This window comes from Coregonus lavaretus (assembly GCF_964263955.1).
Source record: "Coregonus lavaretus genome assembly, chromosome: 1".
NCBI classification, from domain to species: Eukaryota; Metazoa; Chordata; class Actinopteri; order Salmoniformes; family Salmonidae; genus Coregonus; species Coregonus lavaretus.
Window position 1 is genome coordinate 61,834,436 of NC_139988.1, and position 22,991 is coordinate 61,857,426.

Consider the following 22,991-nt stretch of genomic DNA (forward strand, 5'->3'; position numbering starts at 1 on the left):
AAAAAGTTGACTCAGGTTTGCCAAAAAGCACCTGGATGATCATCAAGACTCTTGGAAGAACGTTCTATGGACAGATGATTCAAAAGTATAACTTTTTGGACGACATGGTTCCAGTAATGCCTGGCGAAATCCAAACTCTGCATTCCACAGTAAGAACATCATACCAAAGGTCAAGCATGGTGGTGGTGGTGTGATGGTTTGGGGATGCTTTGCTGCCTCAGGACCTGGACGACTTGCCTTAATAGAAGGAACCATGAATTCTGCTCTGTATCAGAGAATTCTACAGGAGAATGTCAGACCATCCGTCTGTGAGCTGAAGCTGAAGCGCAGCTGGGTCATGCAGCAAGACAATGATCCAAAACACACAATCAAGTCTACATGAAAATTGCTAAAAAGCAACAAATTGGAAGTTTTGGAATGGCCTAGTCAAAGTCCAGATCTAATCCCAATTGAGATGTTGTGGCAGGACTTGAAACGAGCAGTTCATGCTTGAAAACCCACACGTCACTGAGTTAAAGCAGTTCTGCATGGAAGAGTGGGCCAAAATTCCTCCACAGCGACGTGAGAGACTGATCAACAACTACAGGAAGCATTTGGTTGGAATCATTACAGCTAAAGGTAGCACAACCAGTTATTGAGTGTAAGGGGATAACTACTTTTTCACACAGGGGAATTGGGTGTTGCATAACTTTGTTTATGAAATAAATGAAATAAAAATGTAATTGTTGTGTTATTTGTTCACTTATGTTCCCTTTATCTAATATTAGGTTTTGGTTGAAGATCTGATAACATTCAGTATCACAAATATGCAAAAGTAGAGAAAATTAGAAAGGGGGCTAATACTTTTTCATAGCACTGTATGTAAATAAGGTATTATTATTTTTTGGGTAAAATAAATTAGCAACAATTTATAAAAACCTGTTTTCTCTTTGTCATTATGGGGTATTGTGTGTAGATTAAATCAATTTTAGAATAAGGCTGTAGTTAACAAAAGTTGGGAAAAGTCAAGGGGTCTGAGTACTTTCCAAATGCACTGTAGGCTAGTCTGTAACATTGGCTAGCTTTCAATAAATTGGCTGAATGGTCAACGGAGTTACCTCTTCATATAATCAAGACAATTTGTATTGCATGCTGCATATTTAAAGTGCACTAGAAAACAATATTTATCTTATTTCAGTCTGGGAGCTAGCAAGCTATATCTGTTCCTCTTCATCAGAAAGCAGCTCGCGTTTTCACAAGAGGCCATAGATAGATGCAGGCCATTGATTGCCTTTGTCACAAGGGGTACGTATGGGAAATCTGATTGGTTCCAAGTTTAGTAGTTCTGCAAATTTGCCTGAGCGGCCAAGTGTTGAAATATACTTTTATGAGAAAATGTGCAAGAATTGAAGGTGTCAACAAATGTTATAGTCATCATAAGAATGTTTTACTGTCATATACATTAACAAAAAAATCTGCTGCTCCCTCGATGGCGATCGATCAACTTCACGTTTTAAGGCTTCGGCCCACCACCTAATTAGGGACAGGAGGACAATAGCGAACTAGTAGCACATGGGTCCGTCCAAGGTAATAGCCTAAAGAAACCCAGCTTGATGAAATTTCTTTCAAAAATAAATGCTGTTCAAAAGGTGGTGAAAATGGAAAGCTGCAAATAGGGTTAGGTGAAGAAACAGGGGAGTTTGCTTGAATGACTGCCTTGTCACTCTTGTACAGTGCCTTGCAAAAGTATTCATCCCCTTGGCGTTTTTCCTATTTTGTTCCATTACAACCTGTAATTTAAATGGATTTTTATTTGGATTTCATGTAATGGACATACACAAAATAGTATAAATTGGTGAAGTGAAATTCAAAAAATTACTTGTTTCAAAAAATTCAAAAAAATATATAACGGAAAAGTGGTGCGTGCATATGTATTCACCCCCTTTGCTATGAAGCCCCTAAATAAGATCTGGTGCAACCAATTACCTTCAGAAGTCACATAATTAGTTAAATAAAGTCCACCTGTGTGCAATGTGGGGAGAACAAGTATTTGATACACTGCCGATTTTGCAGGTTTTCCTACTTACAAAGCATGTAGAGGTCTGTAATTTTTATCATAGGTACACTTCAACTGTGAGAGACGGAATCTAAAACAAAAATCCAGAAAATCACATTGTATGATTTTTAAGTAATTAATTTGCATTTTATTGCATGACATAAGTATTTGATACATCAGAAAAGCAGAACTTAATATTTGGTATAGAAACCTTTGTTTGCAATTACAGAGATCATACGTTTCCTGTAGGTCTTGACCAGGTTTGCACACACTGCAGCAGGGATTTTGGCCCACTCCTCCATACAGACCTTCTCCAGATCCTTCAGGTTTCGGGGCTGTCGCTGGGCAATACGGACTTTCAGCTCCCTCCAAAGATGTTCTATTGGGTTCAGTTCTGGAGACTGGCTAGGCCACTCCAGGACCTTGAGATGCTTCTTACGGAGCCACTCCTTAGTTGCCCTGGCTGTGTGTTTCGGGTCGTTGTCATGCTGGAAGACCCAGCCACGACCCATCTTCAATGCTCTTACTGAGGGAAGGAGGTTGTTGGCCAAGATCTCGCGATACATGGCCCCATCCATCCTCCCCTCAATACGGTGCAGTCGTCCTGTCCCCTTTGCAGAAAAGCATCCCCAAAGAATGATGTTTCCACCTCCATGCTACACGGTTGGGATGGTGTTCTTGGGGTTGTACTCATCCTTCTTCTCCTCCAAACACGGCGAGTGGAGTTTAGACCAAAAAGCTCAATTTTTGTCTAATCAGACCACATGACCTTCTCCCATTCCTCCTCTGGATCATCCAGATGGTCATTGGCAAACTTCAGATGGGCCTGGACATGCGCTGGCTTGAGCAGGGGGACCTTGCGTGCGCTGCAGGATTTTAATCCATGACGGCGTAGCGTGTTACTAATGGTTTTCTTTGAGACTGTGGTCCCAGCTCATTTCAGGTCATTGACCAGGTCCTGCCGTGTAGTTCTGGGCTGATCCCTCATCTTCCTCATGATCATTGATGCCCCACGAGGTGAGATCTTGCATGGAGCCCCAGACCAAGGGTGATTGACCGTCATCTTGAACTTCTTCCATTTTCTAATAATTGCACCAACAGTTGTTGCCTTCTCACCAAGCTGCTTGCCTATTGTCTTGTAGCCCATCCCAGCCTTTTGCAGGTCTACAATTTTATCCCTGATGTCCTTACACAGCTCTCTGGTCTTGGCCATTGTGGAGAGGTTGGAGTCTGTTTGATTGAATGTGTGGACAGGTGTCTTTTATACAGCTAACGAGTTCAAACAGGTGCAGTTAATACAGGTAATGAGTGGAGAACAGGAGGGCTTCTTAAAGAAAAACGAACAGGTCTGTGAGAGCCGGAAGTCTTACTGGTTGGTAGGTGATCAAATACTTATGTCATGCAATAAAATGCAAATTAATTACTTAAAAATCATACAATGTGATTTTCTGGATTTTTGTTTTAGATTCCGTCTCTCACAGTTGAAGTGTATCTATGATAAAAATTACAGACCTCTACATGCTTTGTATGTAATAAAACCTGCAAAATCGGCAATGTATCAAATACTTGTTCTCCCCACTGTAAGTGTCACATGATCTCAGTATATATACACCTGTTCTGAAAAACCCAGAGTCTGCAACACCACAAAGCAAGGGGCACCACCAAGCAAGTGGCCCCATGAAGACCAAGGAGCTCTCCAAACAGGTCAAGGACAAAGTTGTGGAGAAGTACAGATCAGGGTTGGGTTACAAAATAATATCTGAAACTTTGAACATCCCACGGAGCACCATTAAATCCATTATTAAAAAATGGAAAGAATATGGCACCGCAACAAACCTGCCAAGAGAGGGCCGCCCACCAAAACTCACAGACCAGGCAAGGAGGGCATTAGTCAGAGAGGCAACAAAGAGACCAAAGATAACCCTGGAGAGTGGAGATTGGAGTGTCTGTCCATAGGACCACTTTAAGCCGTACACTCCACAGAGCTGGGCTTTATGGAAGAGTGGCCAGAAAAAAAGCCATTGCTTAAAGAAAAAAATAAGCAAACACGTTTGGTGTTCGCCAAAAGGCATGTGGGAGACTCCCCAAACATATGGAAGAAGGTACTCTGGTCAGATGAGACTAAAATTGAGCTTTTTGGCCATCAAGGAAAACGCTATGTCTGGCGCAAACCCAACATCTCTCATCACCCCGAGAACACCATCCCCACAGTGAAGCATGGTGGTGGCAGCATCATGCTGTGGGGATGTTTTTCATCGGCAGGGACTGGGAAACTGGTCAGAATTGAAGGAATGATGAATGGTGCTACATACAGGGAAATTCTTGAGGGAAACCTGTTTCAGTCTTCCAGAGATTTGAGACTGGGATGGAGGTTCACCTTCCAGCAGGACAATGACCCTAAGCATACTGCTAAAGCATCACTTGAGTGGTTTAAGGGGAAACATTGAAATGTCTTGGAATGGCCTAGTCAAAGCTATGACTTAGGTATGACTTAAAGATTGCTGTACACCAGCGGAACCCATCCAACTTGAAGGAGCTGGAGCAGTTTTGCCTTGAAGAATGAGCAAAAATCCCAATGGCTAGATGTGCCAAGCTTATAGAGACATACCCCAAGAGACTTGAAGCTGTAATTGCTGCAAAAGGTGGCTCTACAAAGTATTGACTTTGGGGGGGGGGAATAGTTTTGCACGCTCAAGTTCTGTTTTTTGGTCTGATTTCTTGTTTGTTTCACAAGAAAAAAATATTTTGCATCTTCAAAGTGGTAGGCATGTTGTGTAAATCAAATGATACAAACCCCCCAAAAATCTATTTTAATTCCAGGTTGTAAGGCAACAAAATAGGAAAAATGCCGAGGGGGGTGAATACTTTCGCAAGCCACTGTATTGGGAGGAAACTGCAGCAGAACTCTTTCTCACCCCTTCTCCCCTCTCCTCTAACTTCTCCCCCTCTTTGTTTCGAACCAAGCTGTCACCTTCATGTCTCTCATGGCTTTACCGCAATTGCGATAGAAATGGTGAGAGAGAAAAACAGAGCTAGAGAATGCTCCATTCTCTGTACACCACCTCGCTTTTGGTAACAGCCTTATTAGCTGCTCTATTCATCCTGAATAGGGGAGGGTTTCCTTCCTATAAACACACCTTCTACCCAGTACTGGAAGAGAGAAAATTACTTTAGGGGGCGATTAGTAGTCCTCTGCCTCCCTCCTTTCCTCCCTCCATCCCTCTCTCTGCTCCACTCCACTCGACTCAATTCAATTCAATTCACAGGGCTTTATTGGCATGGGAAACATATGTTTATATTGCCAAAGCGAGTGAAATAGATAATAAACTAAAGTTAAATAAAAAATAAAATTAAACAGTAAACGTTACACTCACAAAAGTTCCAAAGGAATAGAGACATTTCAAATGTCATATTATGGCTATATACAGTGTTGTAACGATGTGCAAATAGTTAAAGTACAAAATGGAAAATAAATCAACATAAATATGGGTTGTATTTACAATGGTGTTTGTTCTTCACTGGTTGCCCTTTTCTTGTGGCAACAGGTCACAAATCTTGCTGCTGTGATGGTACACTGTGGTATTTCACCCAATTGATATGGGAGTTTATCAAAATGTGATTTGTTTTAGAATTCTTTGTGGGTCTGTGTAATCTGAGGGAAATATGTGTCTCTAATATGATCATACATTTGGCAGGAGTTTAGGAAGTGCAGCTCAGTTTCCAACTCATTTTGTGGGCGGTGTGCACATAGCCACTCTCTTTCAGGGCCCCGGGAAATGGGGGAGGGGGGGCTCATCTTATACAAAACACTGTAGCCGAACCCTGCGAGAATGATAGGTGATAGACAAGAAACCTACTGCTCCCTTATGTCAACATTATTCATTATATACAACATGGAAATAATACATACATTCCCTATTGCTATTCTGCATATGACTTGTGCGCTTCAGGTGTTGTGTCCGCACGGGGGCGGAGTTACTGCAAGTTGCGCCAAGCCAACGAGGGGTGGAGGAGGACCCCTGTACAGTATGAAGTTTGTAGTGAGCTCCGTAGGTTGAGCTCTCTCTCTTCGGGCGTACGGAGCAAGGAAGGCTCGTGGTTTCTTTCTAGGCAAAAGCGTAGAAAGAGAGCGAGAAACTGAGGTTTGATTGGCGGAGGAATTCAGAGGCAAAAACACTGTGGCCAGGAAACGGATCGAATTTCAGGGGGGAGTGACACCCACTGAAGTGAGGGAGGAGGGGGTTGTGTGTGGGGACGTAAGGAGGAGAACAAAACTCCAAAAACCTGACAAAGCGTCTGAGGACAGTACTACTAGGATTGTCGGGGAAGAAGACGCTCTGCCGTGAGGGATCATAAATTGATGGATTCTATGTTTTTGGAGTATATATAATTTTTTTAACGCATGAATTCTTCATAAATTGCATAGGCCCTTCGTTTGGATGAAGAGTGAGCTCGCGGTGGAACACTGACAAGTTTTGAGTTGAAGAAACTGTAGGAACTTGGTGAATAAGAAAAGGTTTGGGGACGTAGCTAGCTAAGTTTTTCAAGTTCTTTTCAAGGATATGCATTTAAATTCAGAATTTTTCAAGTGCAATGGAACACCAATAATTTGGGGATTTAAGAGTTTCTTTCCAGTGATTTGAGTTGTTGCTCGTTGGATTTGGGGATAATAAAAAATCGCTGCTTGGCATTTTTGGTAATGTGAAGAGAATTCGCTCCGTCAGGACTATAGGGTACACATCCTCTCGATACGGCCCATGCACTCGCCTCCTGCCTTTTCCGTGCATGCGAATCGGAGATCTTTCAGACTTGGTAGTTATTCGTGGTAAGTATTCTGGCAGTATTATTGTGGGCATAGATCTCAAATAGTTATTGTTCTATTCGTCCTAGAATAATGGAGAATAGAGCTCATTTGTAATGTTGGTAAAAACCTGTTTCTAAGTTTTGGAAATATTTTTTGGGAACCAGTTTGTTACACAAATTATCACCACGCACATGCAACGTATGTATAAAACTATGATAGATTAGCATCATTTGTTATTATAAGGAGTTGTGAAATTACACATTTTATGCATATGCTACTTTAAATGCTAACTTGATCTGACAGTCAAATCATAATAAATTGCCAATATAATGTAGGCCTACCCCTTTTCTACTACGAAGCAAGAGCTCGTATTTTGCAATTTGTGAAAAATATTATATTTTTTCATTCAAAAACAACTGCCTATATGGCAATGTTTACCATTTCCCCCCCTTAATTACAAAAATAAAATGTAAGCAATGGTTGCAGCACCCATGAATGTTCATTAACAACATTGTTTTGGTTATTTATTACTTTGCTTAATTTTCTACATTGCATTTATGGTGCCAATTACAATTACCCCGTGACCGCACGTTGTGTTTTTACTGCATGGAGATGGAAGCCTAAATCACTGAGCGCTCTAAATGAGTCTTCATTTAGCAAAATACAACTGATTTGAATATCAATAGGAATTCAATCAGCGCCAAGAAATTTCATTCAGAAGCATTGGTTTAAATGGGGGCCAGGAAAACGTGTGGATATGCATATAAGGAAAAGCCCTCAAGTGTTTGAACTTGTTGTTGGACGTCATGTTGTTGACAGCAGCAACTCATAAAGCGTTTTTCAAAGCTATAGGCTATACACTGGATAGACTTACCACAGCTAAATCACCAAAAGTAGGCTAGACCTAGGCGAATTGTCGAGGCAAAAAATTGCCCGCCCACTCTAGTCTGGTCCCATCACTTTGCACGTGAGGGATGCATCCAGGCCACAGGCAGCATCCCATGATGTAATGCGCGGTGCGGCGCGCTCTCCTCTCCATGGTCATTAGAGGGTTGTTACTAGTTACCACAGCCACAAAGTCAAAATGCTATATTTCTTAAAAATTAATGAAAGCCAGAATTTGCTTTTTGGTCTTCATTTAAGGTTAGGGTTAGGCGTAAGGTTAGCAGTGTGGTTAGGGTTAGGTTAGCCGACTAAACTAAACTCCACGATTTACGATGGAGTTGAGTGGCGACTAGCGTGGGAGAACTGGAGTTCCGACATCTTTATAAAAAACTACGGATTTCACCACCCAAAATAATTCGGACTATTCTGGATTTCAGCACCTAAAGAAATGCGGCCTATAAATCTGTAGTTTTTTATAAAAACATAATTTTATGTGACGTCGGAGCTCCAGTCCGGCCACACAAGTCACTGCTCAACTCCATCGTAAATCGTGGAGTTGAGTATAGTCGGCAAGGGTTAGGTTGAAAATCAGATTTTAAGAAGATACATTTTAGAAATTGGCTGGGTTTAGCCATCATTTTGACTTTAAAACCTAACCCTAAAAATGAATAAAAATCTAAATTAGCTTTTTGGTCTTAATTTAAGGTTAGGGTCAGACATAAGGTTAGCAGTGTGGTTAGGGTTAGGTTAGCCGACTAAACTCAACTCCACGATTTAAGATGGCATTGAGTGGCAACTGGTGTGGGCGAACTGGAGTTCCGACATTTTTATAAAAAAATATGGATTTCAGCACCCAAAAATTGCAGGCTATAAATCCATAGTTTTTTATAAAAACGTAATTTTATGTGACGTCGGAGCTCCAGTCCACCCACTGCTCAACTCCATCGTAAATCGTGGAGTTGAGTTTAGTTGGCTAGCGTTACGTTTAAAGTCAGATTTTAAGCAGAGAAATGGTAGAAATAGGCGGGGTTTAGCCATAATTATAACTTTGTGGCTGTTGTAACTAGTGATGACCTCATTAGAGATTAACCAGAATCTCTAGACACCTTTCAAAGTTGCTGTGTACATGTCAAATTACATGTATCTTCCTGGGTAAACAAATCAATACATTGCAGCTGTAGCAGAAGGCGCTCAAGGAAGTATGACTAGGGGCTCTGTGCAGCCGGCTCCAAACCTCCAGAAACTGTTGAATCGGATTGAACCGCCAGATTTCTGGCCAATAAATTGATGTGTCCTTGTGTATTCCATTTCAATTATAAAACGCATAATCATAGGGCAACAATTAAGTGAATTTATTTTGCAACTGAAAAGTATGCATATTCACTAATAAATCGACTTGAAATGGAAAGCAACAGGTTGCGCACAAGGATAAAACATAGACTATCAGTATTGGAGGCCTTGGTTATTGATTGTAGCCTACTCTCTGATCAGAAGACGGTGATGTTTGGTGAAATTTGATATTCCACAGCTGGACAATTTCAGTTATAATAATAATAATAATAACAATAATAATAATAATAATTGCATTAGTGAAATGGTAATAACTATAGTAGGCTAATACAGTACCTACATAGCCTAGTGATGAATGTTTTTTCTTAGTAACTAACCAAGTCTATTCAATGCAGTTTCTCTGAGAAACCATTCATATATGTAAAACTTCACTACAAGGTGATTTCAGCCACTCAATAGAAATGCTACATACTCATGCGGCGTGTATTGTAATAGTGAACGTGAGGATTTGTGACAATGTGTCGGACGTAAAGGTAGGTTTAGTGTGGTTGTGTACTGAGCTGAGGTGCATCAGAGCTTCGGTATGTCTGTGGCAAGGCTTGTTTGACAGCATTTTGTGACCTTCTCCCTCTCTCACACCCACTCTTTCTATATGTGCTATTGTGACTGAAATAAATCAAATAAGTCGGTGAACAAATTAGAATAGGCGAGACAGGTAAGAATAGAGTACAAGAGAGTTTAGCAGAGTATAGTATACAGACGTAGGATCTTAATTTGAGCCAGTTTGCTACAGCAGGAAAATTATCCTGCAGCAACAGGAAATTTGCATTTTTATGTGGATTATAATGAATGGACATTTTTTGTAGGGGTTGGTATATTTTTCGTTAGGGCAAATTAAGTATTGACATTTTAAAGTGGAAATAATAAACTATATAAGCCTTTTAAACCTTGAATACACTACAAGTTTTGCATTTTCAAATTAAGATCCTACATCTCTAGTGTAAATGCAGAATTGGCTTCATTTTCAACGTCAATACTAATTTTCCTCTTTTGGTTTTCTCCCTCTTTCTTCTCCCTCATCCGTTCTCCCAATATTATTATAAAAAAATGTCATCCCTACCTACCCTTTCCTTCCATCTATACTTACCTACCTACCTACCTACCTACCTACCTACCTACCTACCTACCTACCTACCTACCTACCTACCTACCTACCTACCTACCTACCTACCTACCTACCTACCTACCTACCTACCTACCTACCTACCACCCTTTTCCCAACTTTCTTGCCCCTCCCACAGCCTTTCCTCAGCCCAGGTGATTGGGGGAATTCACAGTGAGTGACAGGCCATACAGCCTGCAGTTAATGGTTGGGTGGAGCCCCTCAGATGGGATCAGTGTCCAGGGGGAGGCGGAGCCTGAGGAGGGGGGCATGGTGTGGAGACTTGCCCTCCACTAACAGGATGGCCTCGTGGGCCTGGCTGCTCACCGCCGTCCTGGTATCCCTAGCGACGGCTACTGTGGCGAGGCCGCCGTACACCGCCGCCGAGGAAGAGGAGGCCACGCTAGAACCTGAAGGTAAGATACTGGCTCCTCATTGGCTGTATTATTTACTTTGTTGCTCCTAGATACTGATCTAAGGATGAAAATGTATGCACTCACTAACTGTAAGTTGCTCTGGATAAGAGCGTCTGCTAAAATGACTAAAATGTAAAAATAATCTAAGGTCCGTTTAGAGGTTGTGGTTATGGTTAGGATTTGGGAAAGGTAAGCTGATCCTATACTGAACAAATATAAATGCAACATGCAACATGCAATTATTTCAAAGATTTTATTGAGTTACAGTTCATACGAGCAAATCATTCAATTGAAATATATTAATTAGGCACTAATCTATGGATTTCACATGACTGGGAATACAGATATGCATCTGTTGGGCACAGATACCTTAAAAAAATGGGCCTCACAATGAGCCTCAGGATCTTGTCACAGTATTTCTGTGCATTCAAATTGCCATCGATAAAATGCAATTGTGTTTGTTGTCCGTAGCTTATGTCTGCCCATACCATAACCCCACCGCCACCATGGGGCATTCTGTTCACAACGTTGACATCAGCAAACGCTCGCCCACACGACGCCATACATTTGGTCTGCGGTTGTGAGGCCGGTTGGACATACCAAATTCTCTAAAACGACATTGGAGGCGACTTATGGTAGATAACTGAATGTTAAATTCTCTGGCAACAGCTCTGGTGGACATTCCTGCAGTCAGCATGCCAATTGCACGCTCCCTCAAAAACTTGAGACATTTGTGGCATTCTGTTGTGTGACAAAAGTGCATATTATAGAGTGGCCTTTTATTGTCCCCAGCACAAGGTGCACCTGTGTAATGATCATGCTGTTTAATCAGCTTCTTGATATGCCACACCTGTCAGGTGGATGGATTATCTTGGTAAAGGAGAAATGCTCACTAACAGGGATGTAAACAAATTTGTGCACAACATTTGAGAGAAATAAGCTTTTTGTGCATATGGAACATTTCTGGGATCTTTTATTTCAGCTCATGAAACATAGGACCAACACTTTACAACGTGCACCTGGAGCGTGTTATATAACTATGGGATGGAGAGAAGGAGGTAATGTTGCTGTAAGACTCTCCTTGGCCCTCTAGCTCTTGTATTGTACACTGTTAGGGGGGTAGTTGTGGTTCGGGGTGGGGAGGATTAGGGCTGGCACCTTTGAGTTGTACTCTCCAATTTATTTTACCTTATCCCTTTACACTTGTGGGAATTGGCCTATATGGATAAGGCTAAATTGAAATGTTTCTTACAGAATAAATATGAAAAGCATTTGCATAACCATAGTAGCAATTGAAAGGGAACAGTTTTGAGATTTTGGGAAAGTTATTAGACCAAAGTTGAGGACACAACAGTTCACCTGACACAAGACTGAATCCAAACATTACACTGTTGATTTAATGTGAATTTTACATTTACAATACTTTTCACCGCATTTGTTGATTACGAAATCTGAAAATACTCTGTATACATTCAGTAACATAATAAGAATATTCCTGGAAAATGTGGGGTTGGTGCAACATAAGACAAAAAAAATGACAAGGGTTTGAGTGAGAGGACTAACTGCTGTCTCCAAGTGGCCACACACCTCTCCAAAATATGCACATAAATCTCAATCTGGGTCAGGTGGGCATAATTTGAAAGCTTGTTCTATTGCCAACATGACTAGATACATGATAAAATATGGTATTACAGTGTTAGGCTTTCACGATGCAATTCAGGGAAACGGATCATAATGTTGGTGGGCAAAGAAAGGAGTCATGAGTGCATTCAGGTGCTGCTGCAAATTTTCTTCACAATAGACACTTGTTCTGTTCAGAACAACCAAGGGTATGACACCATGTCATCATGTATATGTACACTACCGTTCAAAAGTTTGGGGTCACTTAGAAATGTCCTTGTTTTCAAAAGAAAATTACTTTTTTTGTCCATTAAAAGAACATCAAATTGATCAGAAATACAGTGTAGACATTGTTAATGTTGTAAATGGCTATTGTAGCTGGAAATGGCTAATTTTTAATGGAATATCTACATAGGCGTACAGAGACCCATTATCAGCAACCATCAGTCTTGTGTTCCAATGGCACGTTGTGTTTGCTAATCCAAGTTTATCATTTTAAAAGGCTAATTGATCATTAGAAAACCCTTTTGCAATTATGTTAGCACAGCTGAAAACTGTTGTGCTGATTAAATAAGCAATAAAACTGGCCTTCTTGAGACTAGTTGAGTATCTGGAGCATCAGCAATTGGGGGTTCGATTACAGGCTCAAAATGTCCAGAAACAAATAACTTTCTTCTGAAACTTGTCAGTTTATTCTTGTTCTGAGAAATGAAGGCTATTCCATGCGAGAAATTGCCAAGAAACTGAAGATCTCGAACAACGCTGTGTACTACTTCCTTCACAGAACAGCGCAAACTGGCTCTAACCAGAATAGAAAGAGGAGTGGGAGGCCCCGGTGCACAACTGAGCAAGAGGACAAATACATTAGGAAGCTTCTTAAAATAGTACCCGCAAAACACAAGTCTCAACTTCAACAGTAATAGGCGACTCCGGGATGCTGACCTTCTAGGCAGAGTTGCAAAGAAAAAGCCATATCTCAGATGGCCAATAAAAAGAAAAGATTAAGATATATGCAATTTTCAACCCGTATATGGGTATGAGTGTAAAGGGTTACACGTGCCTTCACCCTCACAATACCACATCTCCACAGTATTATGGATTAATTAGAAATAGAACGTGGAATTGAGAAATTGGGGCACATAATAAGGAAAACTATAAAAAGTAGAAACTAAATAACCTTGGCATGTGTGATGTTTGCCACACCATGAGGTATTTACTACATGGCACATAGCTTTGGTTCTTACTTCTTTTCCATAGTCACTTTTTCTGTGCCTGTTGTTGGGAATTGTCAGACTCAGGACACTGTATTTGTGTCACCTAAAGATAAAAAAATGTCAAGTAAAGTGTATCAGGCAGTGGTGCTTTAAATTGCCACAGACAAAGCATAGCATGTGTGAAATACTGGCCCGTGACCTGGTATGAGAGGATGAGGGAGGATTGTGAAGGTGGGTGGGACAGTATTTTTACTGGTACCTTTCAGGTGCCCTGCTGCCCCAGAGAGAGAGTGTGAAAGAAAGAGTGAAAGAAAGAGAGAACTCTCTATTTACCCTCCATTACACTGCAGTAGGCTGCTTCCGGCCATACAAAACAACACTTTTCGAGGTGTTGCAGAGTGAAGCTAACTTTTGTTCTTTTAATCAGCTGTTTTCTCTCTCTCTCTCTCTCTCTCTCTCTCTCTCTCTCTCTCTCTCTCTCTCTCTCTCTCTCTCTCTCTCTCTCTCTCTCTCTCTCTCTCTCTCTCTCTCTCTCTCTCTCTCTCTCTCTCTCTCTCTCTCTCTCTCTCTCTCTCTCTCTCTCTCTCTCTCTCTCTCTCTCTCTCTCTCCCCCCCCCCCCCCCCCTCTGAGGTGAGGAGTAAGTCTATATATTTCCCACCAAGCAGCTTTGTTTGTTTGGGATGAAAATACTACTTTTTGGGTGACAGCGTGAATGTGAAATTAAATACTTTAACAGGGGATGTGGTTTGTATTTTAAAAACAACCCAAAGTCCAAAGTCTTGTAATACTAGCCCTCTCATTCTAGCTCGTCTCAAGCTAAATTACCTTCAATGGACAGTTTGAAAACATACATTTTGGCTACTGAAATGGTGCCTGAAACAGTAGCATTTTCTTTGAGAAACTGTCACTTCTAGAAATACATTTTCAAAGACATTTTGTAATACAGGCAGGGTTTGTGTTTGAGGGTACTAAGTATTTTGTCTCTAGCCTCCAAGGAGCCTGGTCAGTCTGAGAAGTAAGCCTAATTAGAGTTGTTGTGTTGGCTAGTCAAATTATGCGGCTTTTGTTCCTAGGCTCTAATCAACTTGATAATTCTAAATTGGGCCAACACTTTTTAAGCCCCCTTCACAGTTCACACACACACTCAGCCCCCCCTCTCTTGCCCTCTGGCCTAGGGGTCGGGAGTTGCCCAGACAAGGGTTACCTTTCACAGCATTATAAGGCTGCGTTGAGACAATGACATATCAATGACCCAAGCCCAGCTCAGTTAATCCCTTCCAGTGTGTCGCTGAGTCATCATAATGCTTTAGCATTGGTAGACACAATGTAAGTAACCTAATTTATGTCCCTCTAACTGCCCTGAATGCATCTGCTGATCCTATAGCTATTGTATGCAGCAATCATGTGCCTATGAACCAGATTTATGGTGTTAGCACTGAGGCAGTGTGCCCTAGTAGGAAGTCCACTGTGTGCAGCTCACTCTGCACTAACATAAATAACATGAGAATATCTACTTCTGCTAAGCTTCCCAGTAAAGCAGCAATGAAAACAAGCAACCATCCCAGAAAAGTGCTCAAAATAGCCCACGTTAACATATGTAGCTTAAGAAACAAGGTTCATGAAATTAATAAGTTGCTAGTAACAGATAACATTCATATTCTGACTATCTCTGAAACTCACTTAGACAATACCTTTGATGATACAGTGGTAGCAATACAAGGTTATAATATTTACAGAAAATACTGAAATGCCAGTGGTTCAGGTGTTGCTGTTTATATTCAGAACCACATTCCTGTAAAGATTAGAGAGGATCTCGTGTTAAATACTGTTCAAGTAATATGGCTACAGGTTCATCTGCCTCACCTAAAGCCCATTTTGTGGGAAGCTGCTATAGACCACCAAGTGCTAACAGTCAGTATCTGGATAACGTGTGAAATGCTTGATAATGTATGTGATATCAACAGAGAGGTATATTTTATGGGTGATTTAAATATTGACTGGCTTTCATCAAGCTGCCCACTCAAGAAAAAGCTTCAAACTGTAACCAGTGCCTGCAACCTGGTTCAGGTTATCAGTCAACCTAGCAGGGTAGTTACAAACAGCATAGGAATGAAATCATCAACATGTATTGATCACATCTTTACTAATGCTGCAGAAATGTGCTTGAAAGCAGTATACAGATCCATCGGATGTAGTGATCACAATAGAATAGCCATATCTAGGAAAACCAAAGTTCCAAAGGCTGGGCCAAATATAGTGTATAAGAGGTCAAACAATAAGTTTTGTAGTGATTCCTATGTTGTTGATATTGATACAACAGTAGCTAAGATGGGGAGAAGTCTGTCCATAATAAAGCACTGCTCTACCTTCTTAACAGCACTATCAACAAGGCAGGTCCTACAGGCTCTAGTTTTGTCGCACCTGGACTACTGTTCAGTCGTGTAGCCAGCTGCCACAAATAAAAATTGCAATTTGCTCAGAACAGCGCAGCACGGCTGGCCCTTGGATGTACACAGAGAGCAAACATTAATAATATGCATGTCAATCTATCCTGTCTCAAAGTAGATTAGAGATTGACTTCATCAGTACTTCTATTTGTGAGAGGTATTGACATGTTGAAAGCACCGAGCTGTCTGTTTAAACCACTAGCACACAGCTCAGCCACCCATGCATACCCCACAAGACATGCCACCAGAGGTCTCGTCACAGTCCCCATGTCCAGAACAGACTATGTGAGGCACAAAGTACTACATAGAGCCATGACTACATGGAACTCTATTCCACATCAGGTAACTGATGAAAGCAGTAGAATCAGATTTTAAAAAACAGATAAAAATACACTTTATGGAACAGTGGGGACTGTGAAGCAACACAATCATAGGCACAGACACATGCATACACACACCTGATAACATACGCACTATACACACGTACACATGGATTTTGTGTTGTAGATATGTGGTAGTGGAGTAGGGGCCTGAGGGCACACACTTAGCGTGTTGTGAAATCTGTTATGAATGTATTGTAATGTTTAAAAAATGGTATAACTGCCTTAATTTTGCCGGACCCAAGGAAGAGTAGCTGCTGCCTTGGCAGCAGCTAATGGGGCTCCATAATAAATGCAAATAGCATCACTCCATCAGGTTTTCACTCTTGCTGTTATTATTAACAGAAAGACAGTCCTCTTAGCTCCGATCGTCTCTATTTGAGAAACACTGATTTCTTAGACATGCTACAGGCCAATGCTGTAAGAGACAGGATTTTCCCCCTTGTAATCCAATATGTGCAGATAGGAATGTTTTTTAAGAGGATTTGGGCATAGTGGACTTTTCCTGACTTTGGGAAGTTATGTGATGGTGGGATTAAGTGGGCTGAACCTGGGGATCACATGATGAGGGATCAACAGGGCAGGGGTTGAAGGCTGGGTTAGAAAGCAGCCCCAAAATATGATTCCAGATCAGTTTTTGTTAGCTCACCCCGGTCAACCACAGGGGTAATATTCCACAGTGGTGACGTTTGTGTGTGTGTTTATTGTGTGAACCAGTAAGTTTAGAATCTATTTGTGCATTTGTGTATTTTTCATTGGATTTAATTGGCCATTTAAAAACACATTCCAGCCACACATAAGTGAATACATTACATGTTAAACCACCAAAGATTGCACCAAACAGTTATACAACTTATTTCTATTGGGGTCATATGAGAGTGAATCTTTCATCTCTCTCGCTCTGATTGGTTGTGGTTGCGGCGGTATCCCGCCCTTCACCAGTACAGACAGAAACAGAGGAACATGAAAAGATGTGTCTCTCTCCCTCTCTTAATTACCCCCCATAGGTTGTCTTGTCAGTAATGGTCCCTGGCCCCACCCCTTCTGAATGCCAGAGCGCCCCGGGGCAACAAGTGCCTACACCACTGTCTCTCTCTGCCTCTCTGGGAGGGGAGTGGTAAATTGTCATAGATTGCATATCAGTGTTACCGCTTACTTTCAACGAGGAATGAACCCATTATAGCTCTGCTGCTAGTTTGTTTACCTTCCCACTGAAGGCTTTTAAATTGAAACGTTTGTGTATGCTATCCCTTGACGTACTTTTATTTAAGCCCTTTGCTCCTATAAGGAGCATGGGCTGTTGACGAATGTTCTCCATCTCACTCTGAAGGTCCTCCATGCTATCTCTGATGCAGTGAGAGAAAAATATTCATTAAAATATAAAGCTTTATGCAACATTATTTTTGTGTGCGGAGTGCGGAACCATTACCTTAAAAAATACAATCCATTCATTATATTTCTATGGTCCTCACGCTCACTACGCTTGTGGTAGTAGGTTAAGTGGACTGAGGGTTAGTCAGGCTAAATCAATGTAAATATGCATGGACATGTCAACCTATTGTCATGAAAATTAGTTTTGATTGATTGCTACTCATTATGATAGCAAAATGACCTGTCAGCTAGTGATATACTGTAGGACTCCAACCTGTAAGGCTAGTATAGCAGGGAGGAACATTCTGATACACTGCTACACTCATTCTCCTAACTACAGTAGTTTGGAGTAGTAGAAGACTGCTACTCCTCTCTAAAATCAATGTTCAGTTATTCAGAATATGATAAAGTCCCCAAGTTTGAGTTATTCACTGCGTTAGCACACTCTGCCAACCCTGATGTTCTAGCAGTGTCTGAATCTTGGCTTAGGAAGGCCACCAAAAATTCAGACATTTCCACCCCGAACTACAACATTTTCCGTCTAGATAGAACTGCCAAAGGGGGCAGAGTTGCAATCTACTGTAGAGATAGCCTGCAGAGCTCTATCATACTATCCAGGTCTGTGCCCAAACAGTTTGAGCTCCAACTTCTAAAAATCCACCTTTCCAGAAATAAGTCTCTCACTGTTGCCACTTGCTACAGACCCCCCTCAGCCTCCAGTTGTGCCCTGGACACCATATGTGAATTGCTTGCCCCCCATCTATCCTCAGAGTTCGTACTGCTTGGTGACCTAAACTGGGATATGCTTAACACCCCGGCAATCCTACAATCTAAACTAGATGCCCTCAATCTCACACAAATGATCAAGGAACCTACCAGGTACAAACCTAAATCCGTAAACTGGGGCACCCTCATAGATATCTTCCTGACTAATTTACCCTCTAAATACACCTCCGCCGTCTTCAACCAGGATCTCAGCGATCACTGCCTCATTGCCTGCGTCCGGAATGGGTCCGCGGTCTAACGACCACCCTAAAACACTTCAGCGAGCAGGCCTTTCTAATTGACCTGGCCCGGGTATCCTGGATGGATATTGACCTCATTCCGTCAGTAGAGGATGCCTGGAGGTTCTTCAAAAGTGCTTTCCTCTCCATCTTAAATAAGCATGCCCCATTCAAAAAATGCAGAACTAAGAACAGATATAGCTCCTGGTTCACCCCAGACTTGACTGCCCTTGACCAGCACAAAAACATCCTGTGGTGTACTGAATTAGCATCAAACAGCCCCCGCGATATGCAACTTTTCAGGGAAGTCAGGAACCAATATACACAATCAGTTAGGAAAGCAAAGGCTAGCTTTTTCAAACATAAATTTGCATCCTGTAGCACTAACTCCAAAACGTTTTGGGACACTGTAAAGTCCATGGAGAATAAGAGCACCTCCTCCCAGCTACCCACTGCACACTCTCACCACCGATAAATCTACGATTATCGAGAATTTCAAAAAGCATTTTGCTACGGCTGGCCATGCTTTCCACCTGGCTACCCCTACCCCGGCCACCAGCTCTGCACCCTCCGCTGCAACTTGCCCATGTCCCCCCCGCTTCTCCTTCACCCAAATTCAGATAGCTGATGTCCTGAAAGAGCTGCTAAATCTGGACCCCTACAAATCAGCTGGGCTAGACAATCTAGACCCTTTCTTTCTAAAATTAGCTGCCGATATTGTCGCAACCCCTATTACTAGCCTGTTCAACCTCTCTTTCGTATCGTCTGAGATCCCCAGAGATTGGAAAGATGCCGCGGTCATCCCCCTCTTCAAAGGGGGTGACACTCTAGATCCAAACTGTTACAGACATTTATCCATCCTGCCCTGCCTTTCGAAAGTATTTGAAAGCCAAGTTAACAAACAGATCACCGATCATTTTGAATCCCACCATACCTTCTCCGCTATGCAATCTGGTTTCCGGGCTGGTCAAGGGTGCACCTCAGCCATGCTCAAGGTCCTAAACAATATAATAACCGCGATCGATAAAAGACAGTACTGTGCAGCCGTCTTCATCGACCTGGCCAAGGCTTTTGACTCTGTCAATCACTTAATTCTTATTGACAGACTAAATAGCCTTGGTTTCTCAAATGACTGCCTCGCCTGGTTCACCAACTACTTCTCAGATAGAGTTCAATGTGTCAAATCGGAGGGCCTGTTGTCTGGACCTCTGGCAGTCTCTATGGGGGTGCCACAGGGTTCAATTCTTTGGCCGACTATTCTCTGTGTATATCAATGATGTCACTCTTGCTGCTGGTGACTCAGATCCACCTCTACGCAGACAACACCATTTTGTATACATCTGGCCCTTCATTGGACACTGTGTTAACAAACCTCCATACGAGCTTCAATGCCATACAACACTCCTTCCGTGGCCTCCAACTGCTCTTAAACGCTAGTAAAACTAAATGCATGCTCTTCAATCGAACGCTGCTTGCACCCGCCCGCCGACTAGAATCACTACTCTCGACGGGTCTGACTTAGAATATGTGGACAACTACAAATACCTAGGTGTCTGGTTAGACTGTAAACTCTCCTTCCAGACTCACATTAAGCATCTCCAATCCAAAGTTAAATCTAGAATCAGCTTCCTATTTCGCAACAAAGCCTCCTTCACTCATGCTGCTAAACATGCCCTCGTAAAACTGACTATCCTACCGATCCTTGGGGCTTGAATTTTCGAGCTCTCTCCGTAGAGTTTGCGGTGACGTAGTGTCCCCATGAGTGACAGAACACTGAGCCAATCAAGGCGCAACTAGAAGACATTACCAACCCCTACGCTCCATATTTTCCGTTGGCTGCCCCACCACCACAGAAAGCACTGAGCTAGGCTGAAACACCTGCAGTTTGGAGCTGCCTTACTCAAGAAAGCAAAAAAGAGACCATGTTTGTATGCGGCTTTATTAACTCAATTATTATTATTTTATTTTTTTGCTAAACAGTTGTGGAGCCCACATCATTTTCCCTCTCCTCTTTCGGCCGGTGAGGCGGTAGAGAAGCCTGCAGAACCTCTCCCTGAGGGGGGCGGTGCGGGCCACTAGCAAGGCCCAAAAGTGTCTCACTCCCCGGGTCAGAAAGCTCATAATGAGCTAGGTCATCGCAAGCACCAGCACCAGTGTAGATACTACCATGACCTGGTAGTATATGAGGAGCTGTAGGTCACGGGGGCGTTTGCCAAAGTTGTCTGAAAAAGCATGTCGGACGTGAGACCCGCCCCAGTTAAGGGACAGGGACTGCGCATCAAACATATTGCCAAATGTATCCATAGAAATAAATGAATTAATTAATTATAATGAATTAATGAATACAATGAAGAGCAGGTTACAGAGTTGTTGATTGTCCACTGTCAACATTCTAGAACTCTTGTAACATACTGGGTCCATATAATATTATGTTTCATGACAGTCCCACTATCAACATTCTGGTAGTTGTGATGTCATAATCGATTCTTCTATTACATCATGTTGGGTCCATATCTTGTGTATGTTTGACAGTGAACAGTAAACCCAATTCACTTTTACAAAGCACAGCTAGCCAACTAGTAGTTTGACTTGTAATTTGTACTGCCTACTTTTGAAAGACGATTTCTTTTATCAAAATGGCACAGCTCTCCCAGAAGGGTGGGCTGTGCAACATGAAGATGTTATTGTTGGCTGTTATTTTCTGTCTCCTATCGTTTGTTGCTGCAAATGTGTTGGTGTCTTCAGAGCACAAGACTTTGATGCCAGTGAAGGACCACCCTATTCTGAACAACCCTGATGCTACAAAAGAGACCAATTTTAAGTCATTGCTGGAACAACTTGCGAGTTTACGGGTGAAAGACGATTCTTCTCCAGGTAACGTGGGCCAGTTGACAAAAGGATATTCCTCAAAAAATGTCATAGACCACCCGGACTTTGATGAGTCCCTGCCCCTGAATTATGTTCCAGAGCACAAGCCATTGATGCCAGTGAAGGATCACTCTGTTCAGAACAACCCTGATGCTACAAAAGAGACCAATTTTAAGTCATTGCTGGAACAACTTGCGAGTTTACGGGTGAAAGACGATTCTTCTCCAGGTAACGTGGGCCAGTTGACAAAAGGATATTCCTCAAAAAATGTCATAGACCACCCGGACTTTGATGAGTCCCTGCCCCTGAATTATGTTCCAGAGCACAAGCCATTGATGCCAGTGAAGGACCACTCTGTTCAGAACAACCCTGATGCTACAAAAGAGACCAATTTTAAGTCATTGCTGGAACAACTTGCGAGTTTACGGGTGAAAGACGATTCTTCTCCAGGTAACGTGGGCCAGTTGACAAAAGGATATTCCTCAAAAAATGTCATAGACCACCCGGACTTTGATGAGTCCCTGCCCCTGAATTATGTTCCAGAGCACAAGCCGTTGATGCCAGTGAAGGACCACTCTGTTCAGAACAACCCTGATGCTACAAAAGAGACCAATTTTAAGTCATTGCTGAAGAGCACCCTGAAGATCAAACCCAGAGTCAACATATTGACTGACCCTTCTTACTCCGAGCCACTTGTGAAGGTGAACCTGATTTTGGGGCCCGTTTTCTATAGCTTCATCGTAATAGTGGTTCTCTATGAGGCTGTGAGAATCTCCAAGGAGGCTAGAAGGCGATCTGATGCTATTGCCACTGCCAGGTTGAAGAAAAGGGAACCAGCCACCACTGAGGCATCCAACTACGAGGCAACCGAGAAGCCCTGCTACACACAGTCTTGGCTCACTGAGGTTTGCGTCAAATAAGACTGAGGACTACTTCTTAAACCAAGTGATATTGAATAAAAGCTGCAGATATTAAATCTCCAAATGAGATCACATGGAGACTGCCACCTTTGAAGACTTCCATTGTTTGTTTATAATTTAATGTCTTTAGAATAGTAATAAAAATACATTGCATTTAAAACATATGTTTCAAGTTATTTTTGGGGTATTTTGATTTGTTGTTGTACTGTTGTGTTGTAAATGCAATATGCAACATTATTTAATTGATAAAATAATATATTTTTCAGAGAAAAAAAATAGTTAAACATTAAAGAGATTCTTCTGTACTTTTGTATACTTTTTTGCCAGTAGTTCTGAAAGTAGCACTCACGAGCCAAAAGTGTTCCCCGAGAATTGCGTACTACGTCACATATGTGCAGATACAGTGCCTTCAGAATGTATTCATACCCCTTGACTTAATCCACATTTTGTTGTGTTACAGCCTGAATTCAAAATGGATTAAATAGATTTTTTCTAACTATCTACACAACATACAGAAATATCTAATTTGCATAAGTATTCACACCCCTGAGTCAATACATGTTATAATCACCTT

The 22,991-nt window shown here is 41.9% G+C and overlaps 1 protein-coding gene across 2 annotated transcripts in view; it reads left to right on the forward strand.

The window, feature by feature from the left end:
- Positions 1-6,321: 6,321 nt before the first annotated feature.
- The window catches only part of LOC311136938 (fibroblast growth factor receptor 2-like), a 107,083-nt gene continuing 90,413 nt past the window's right edge, over positions 6,322-22,991 (forward strand). For both annotated transcript variants that reach the window (XM_084171262.1, XM_084171261.1), the window contains exons 1-2: positions 6,322-6,860; positions 10,316-10,592. In XM_084171262.1, the coding sequence (XP_084027388.1) occupies positions 10,403-10,592 (190 nt within the window). In that variant the 5' untranslated portion in view covers positions 6,322-6,860; positions 10,316-10,402. The remainder of the gene's footprint in view (positions 6,861-10,315; positions 10,593-22,991) is intronic.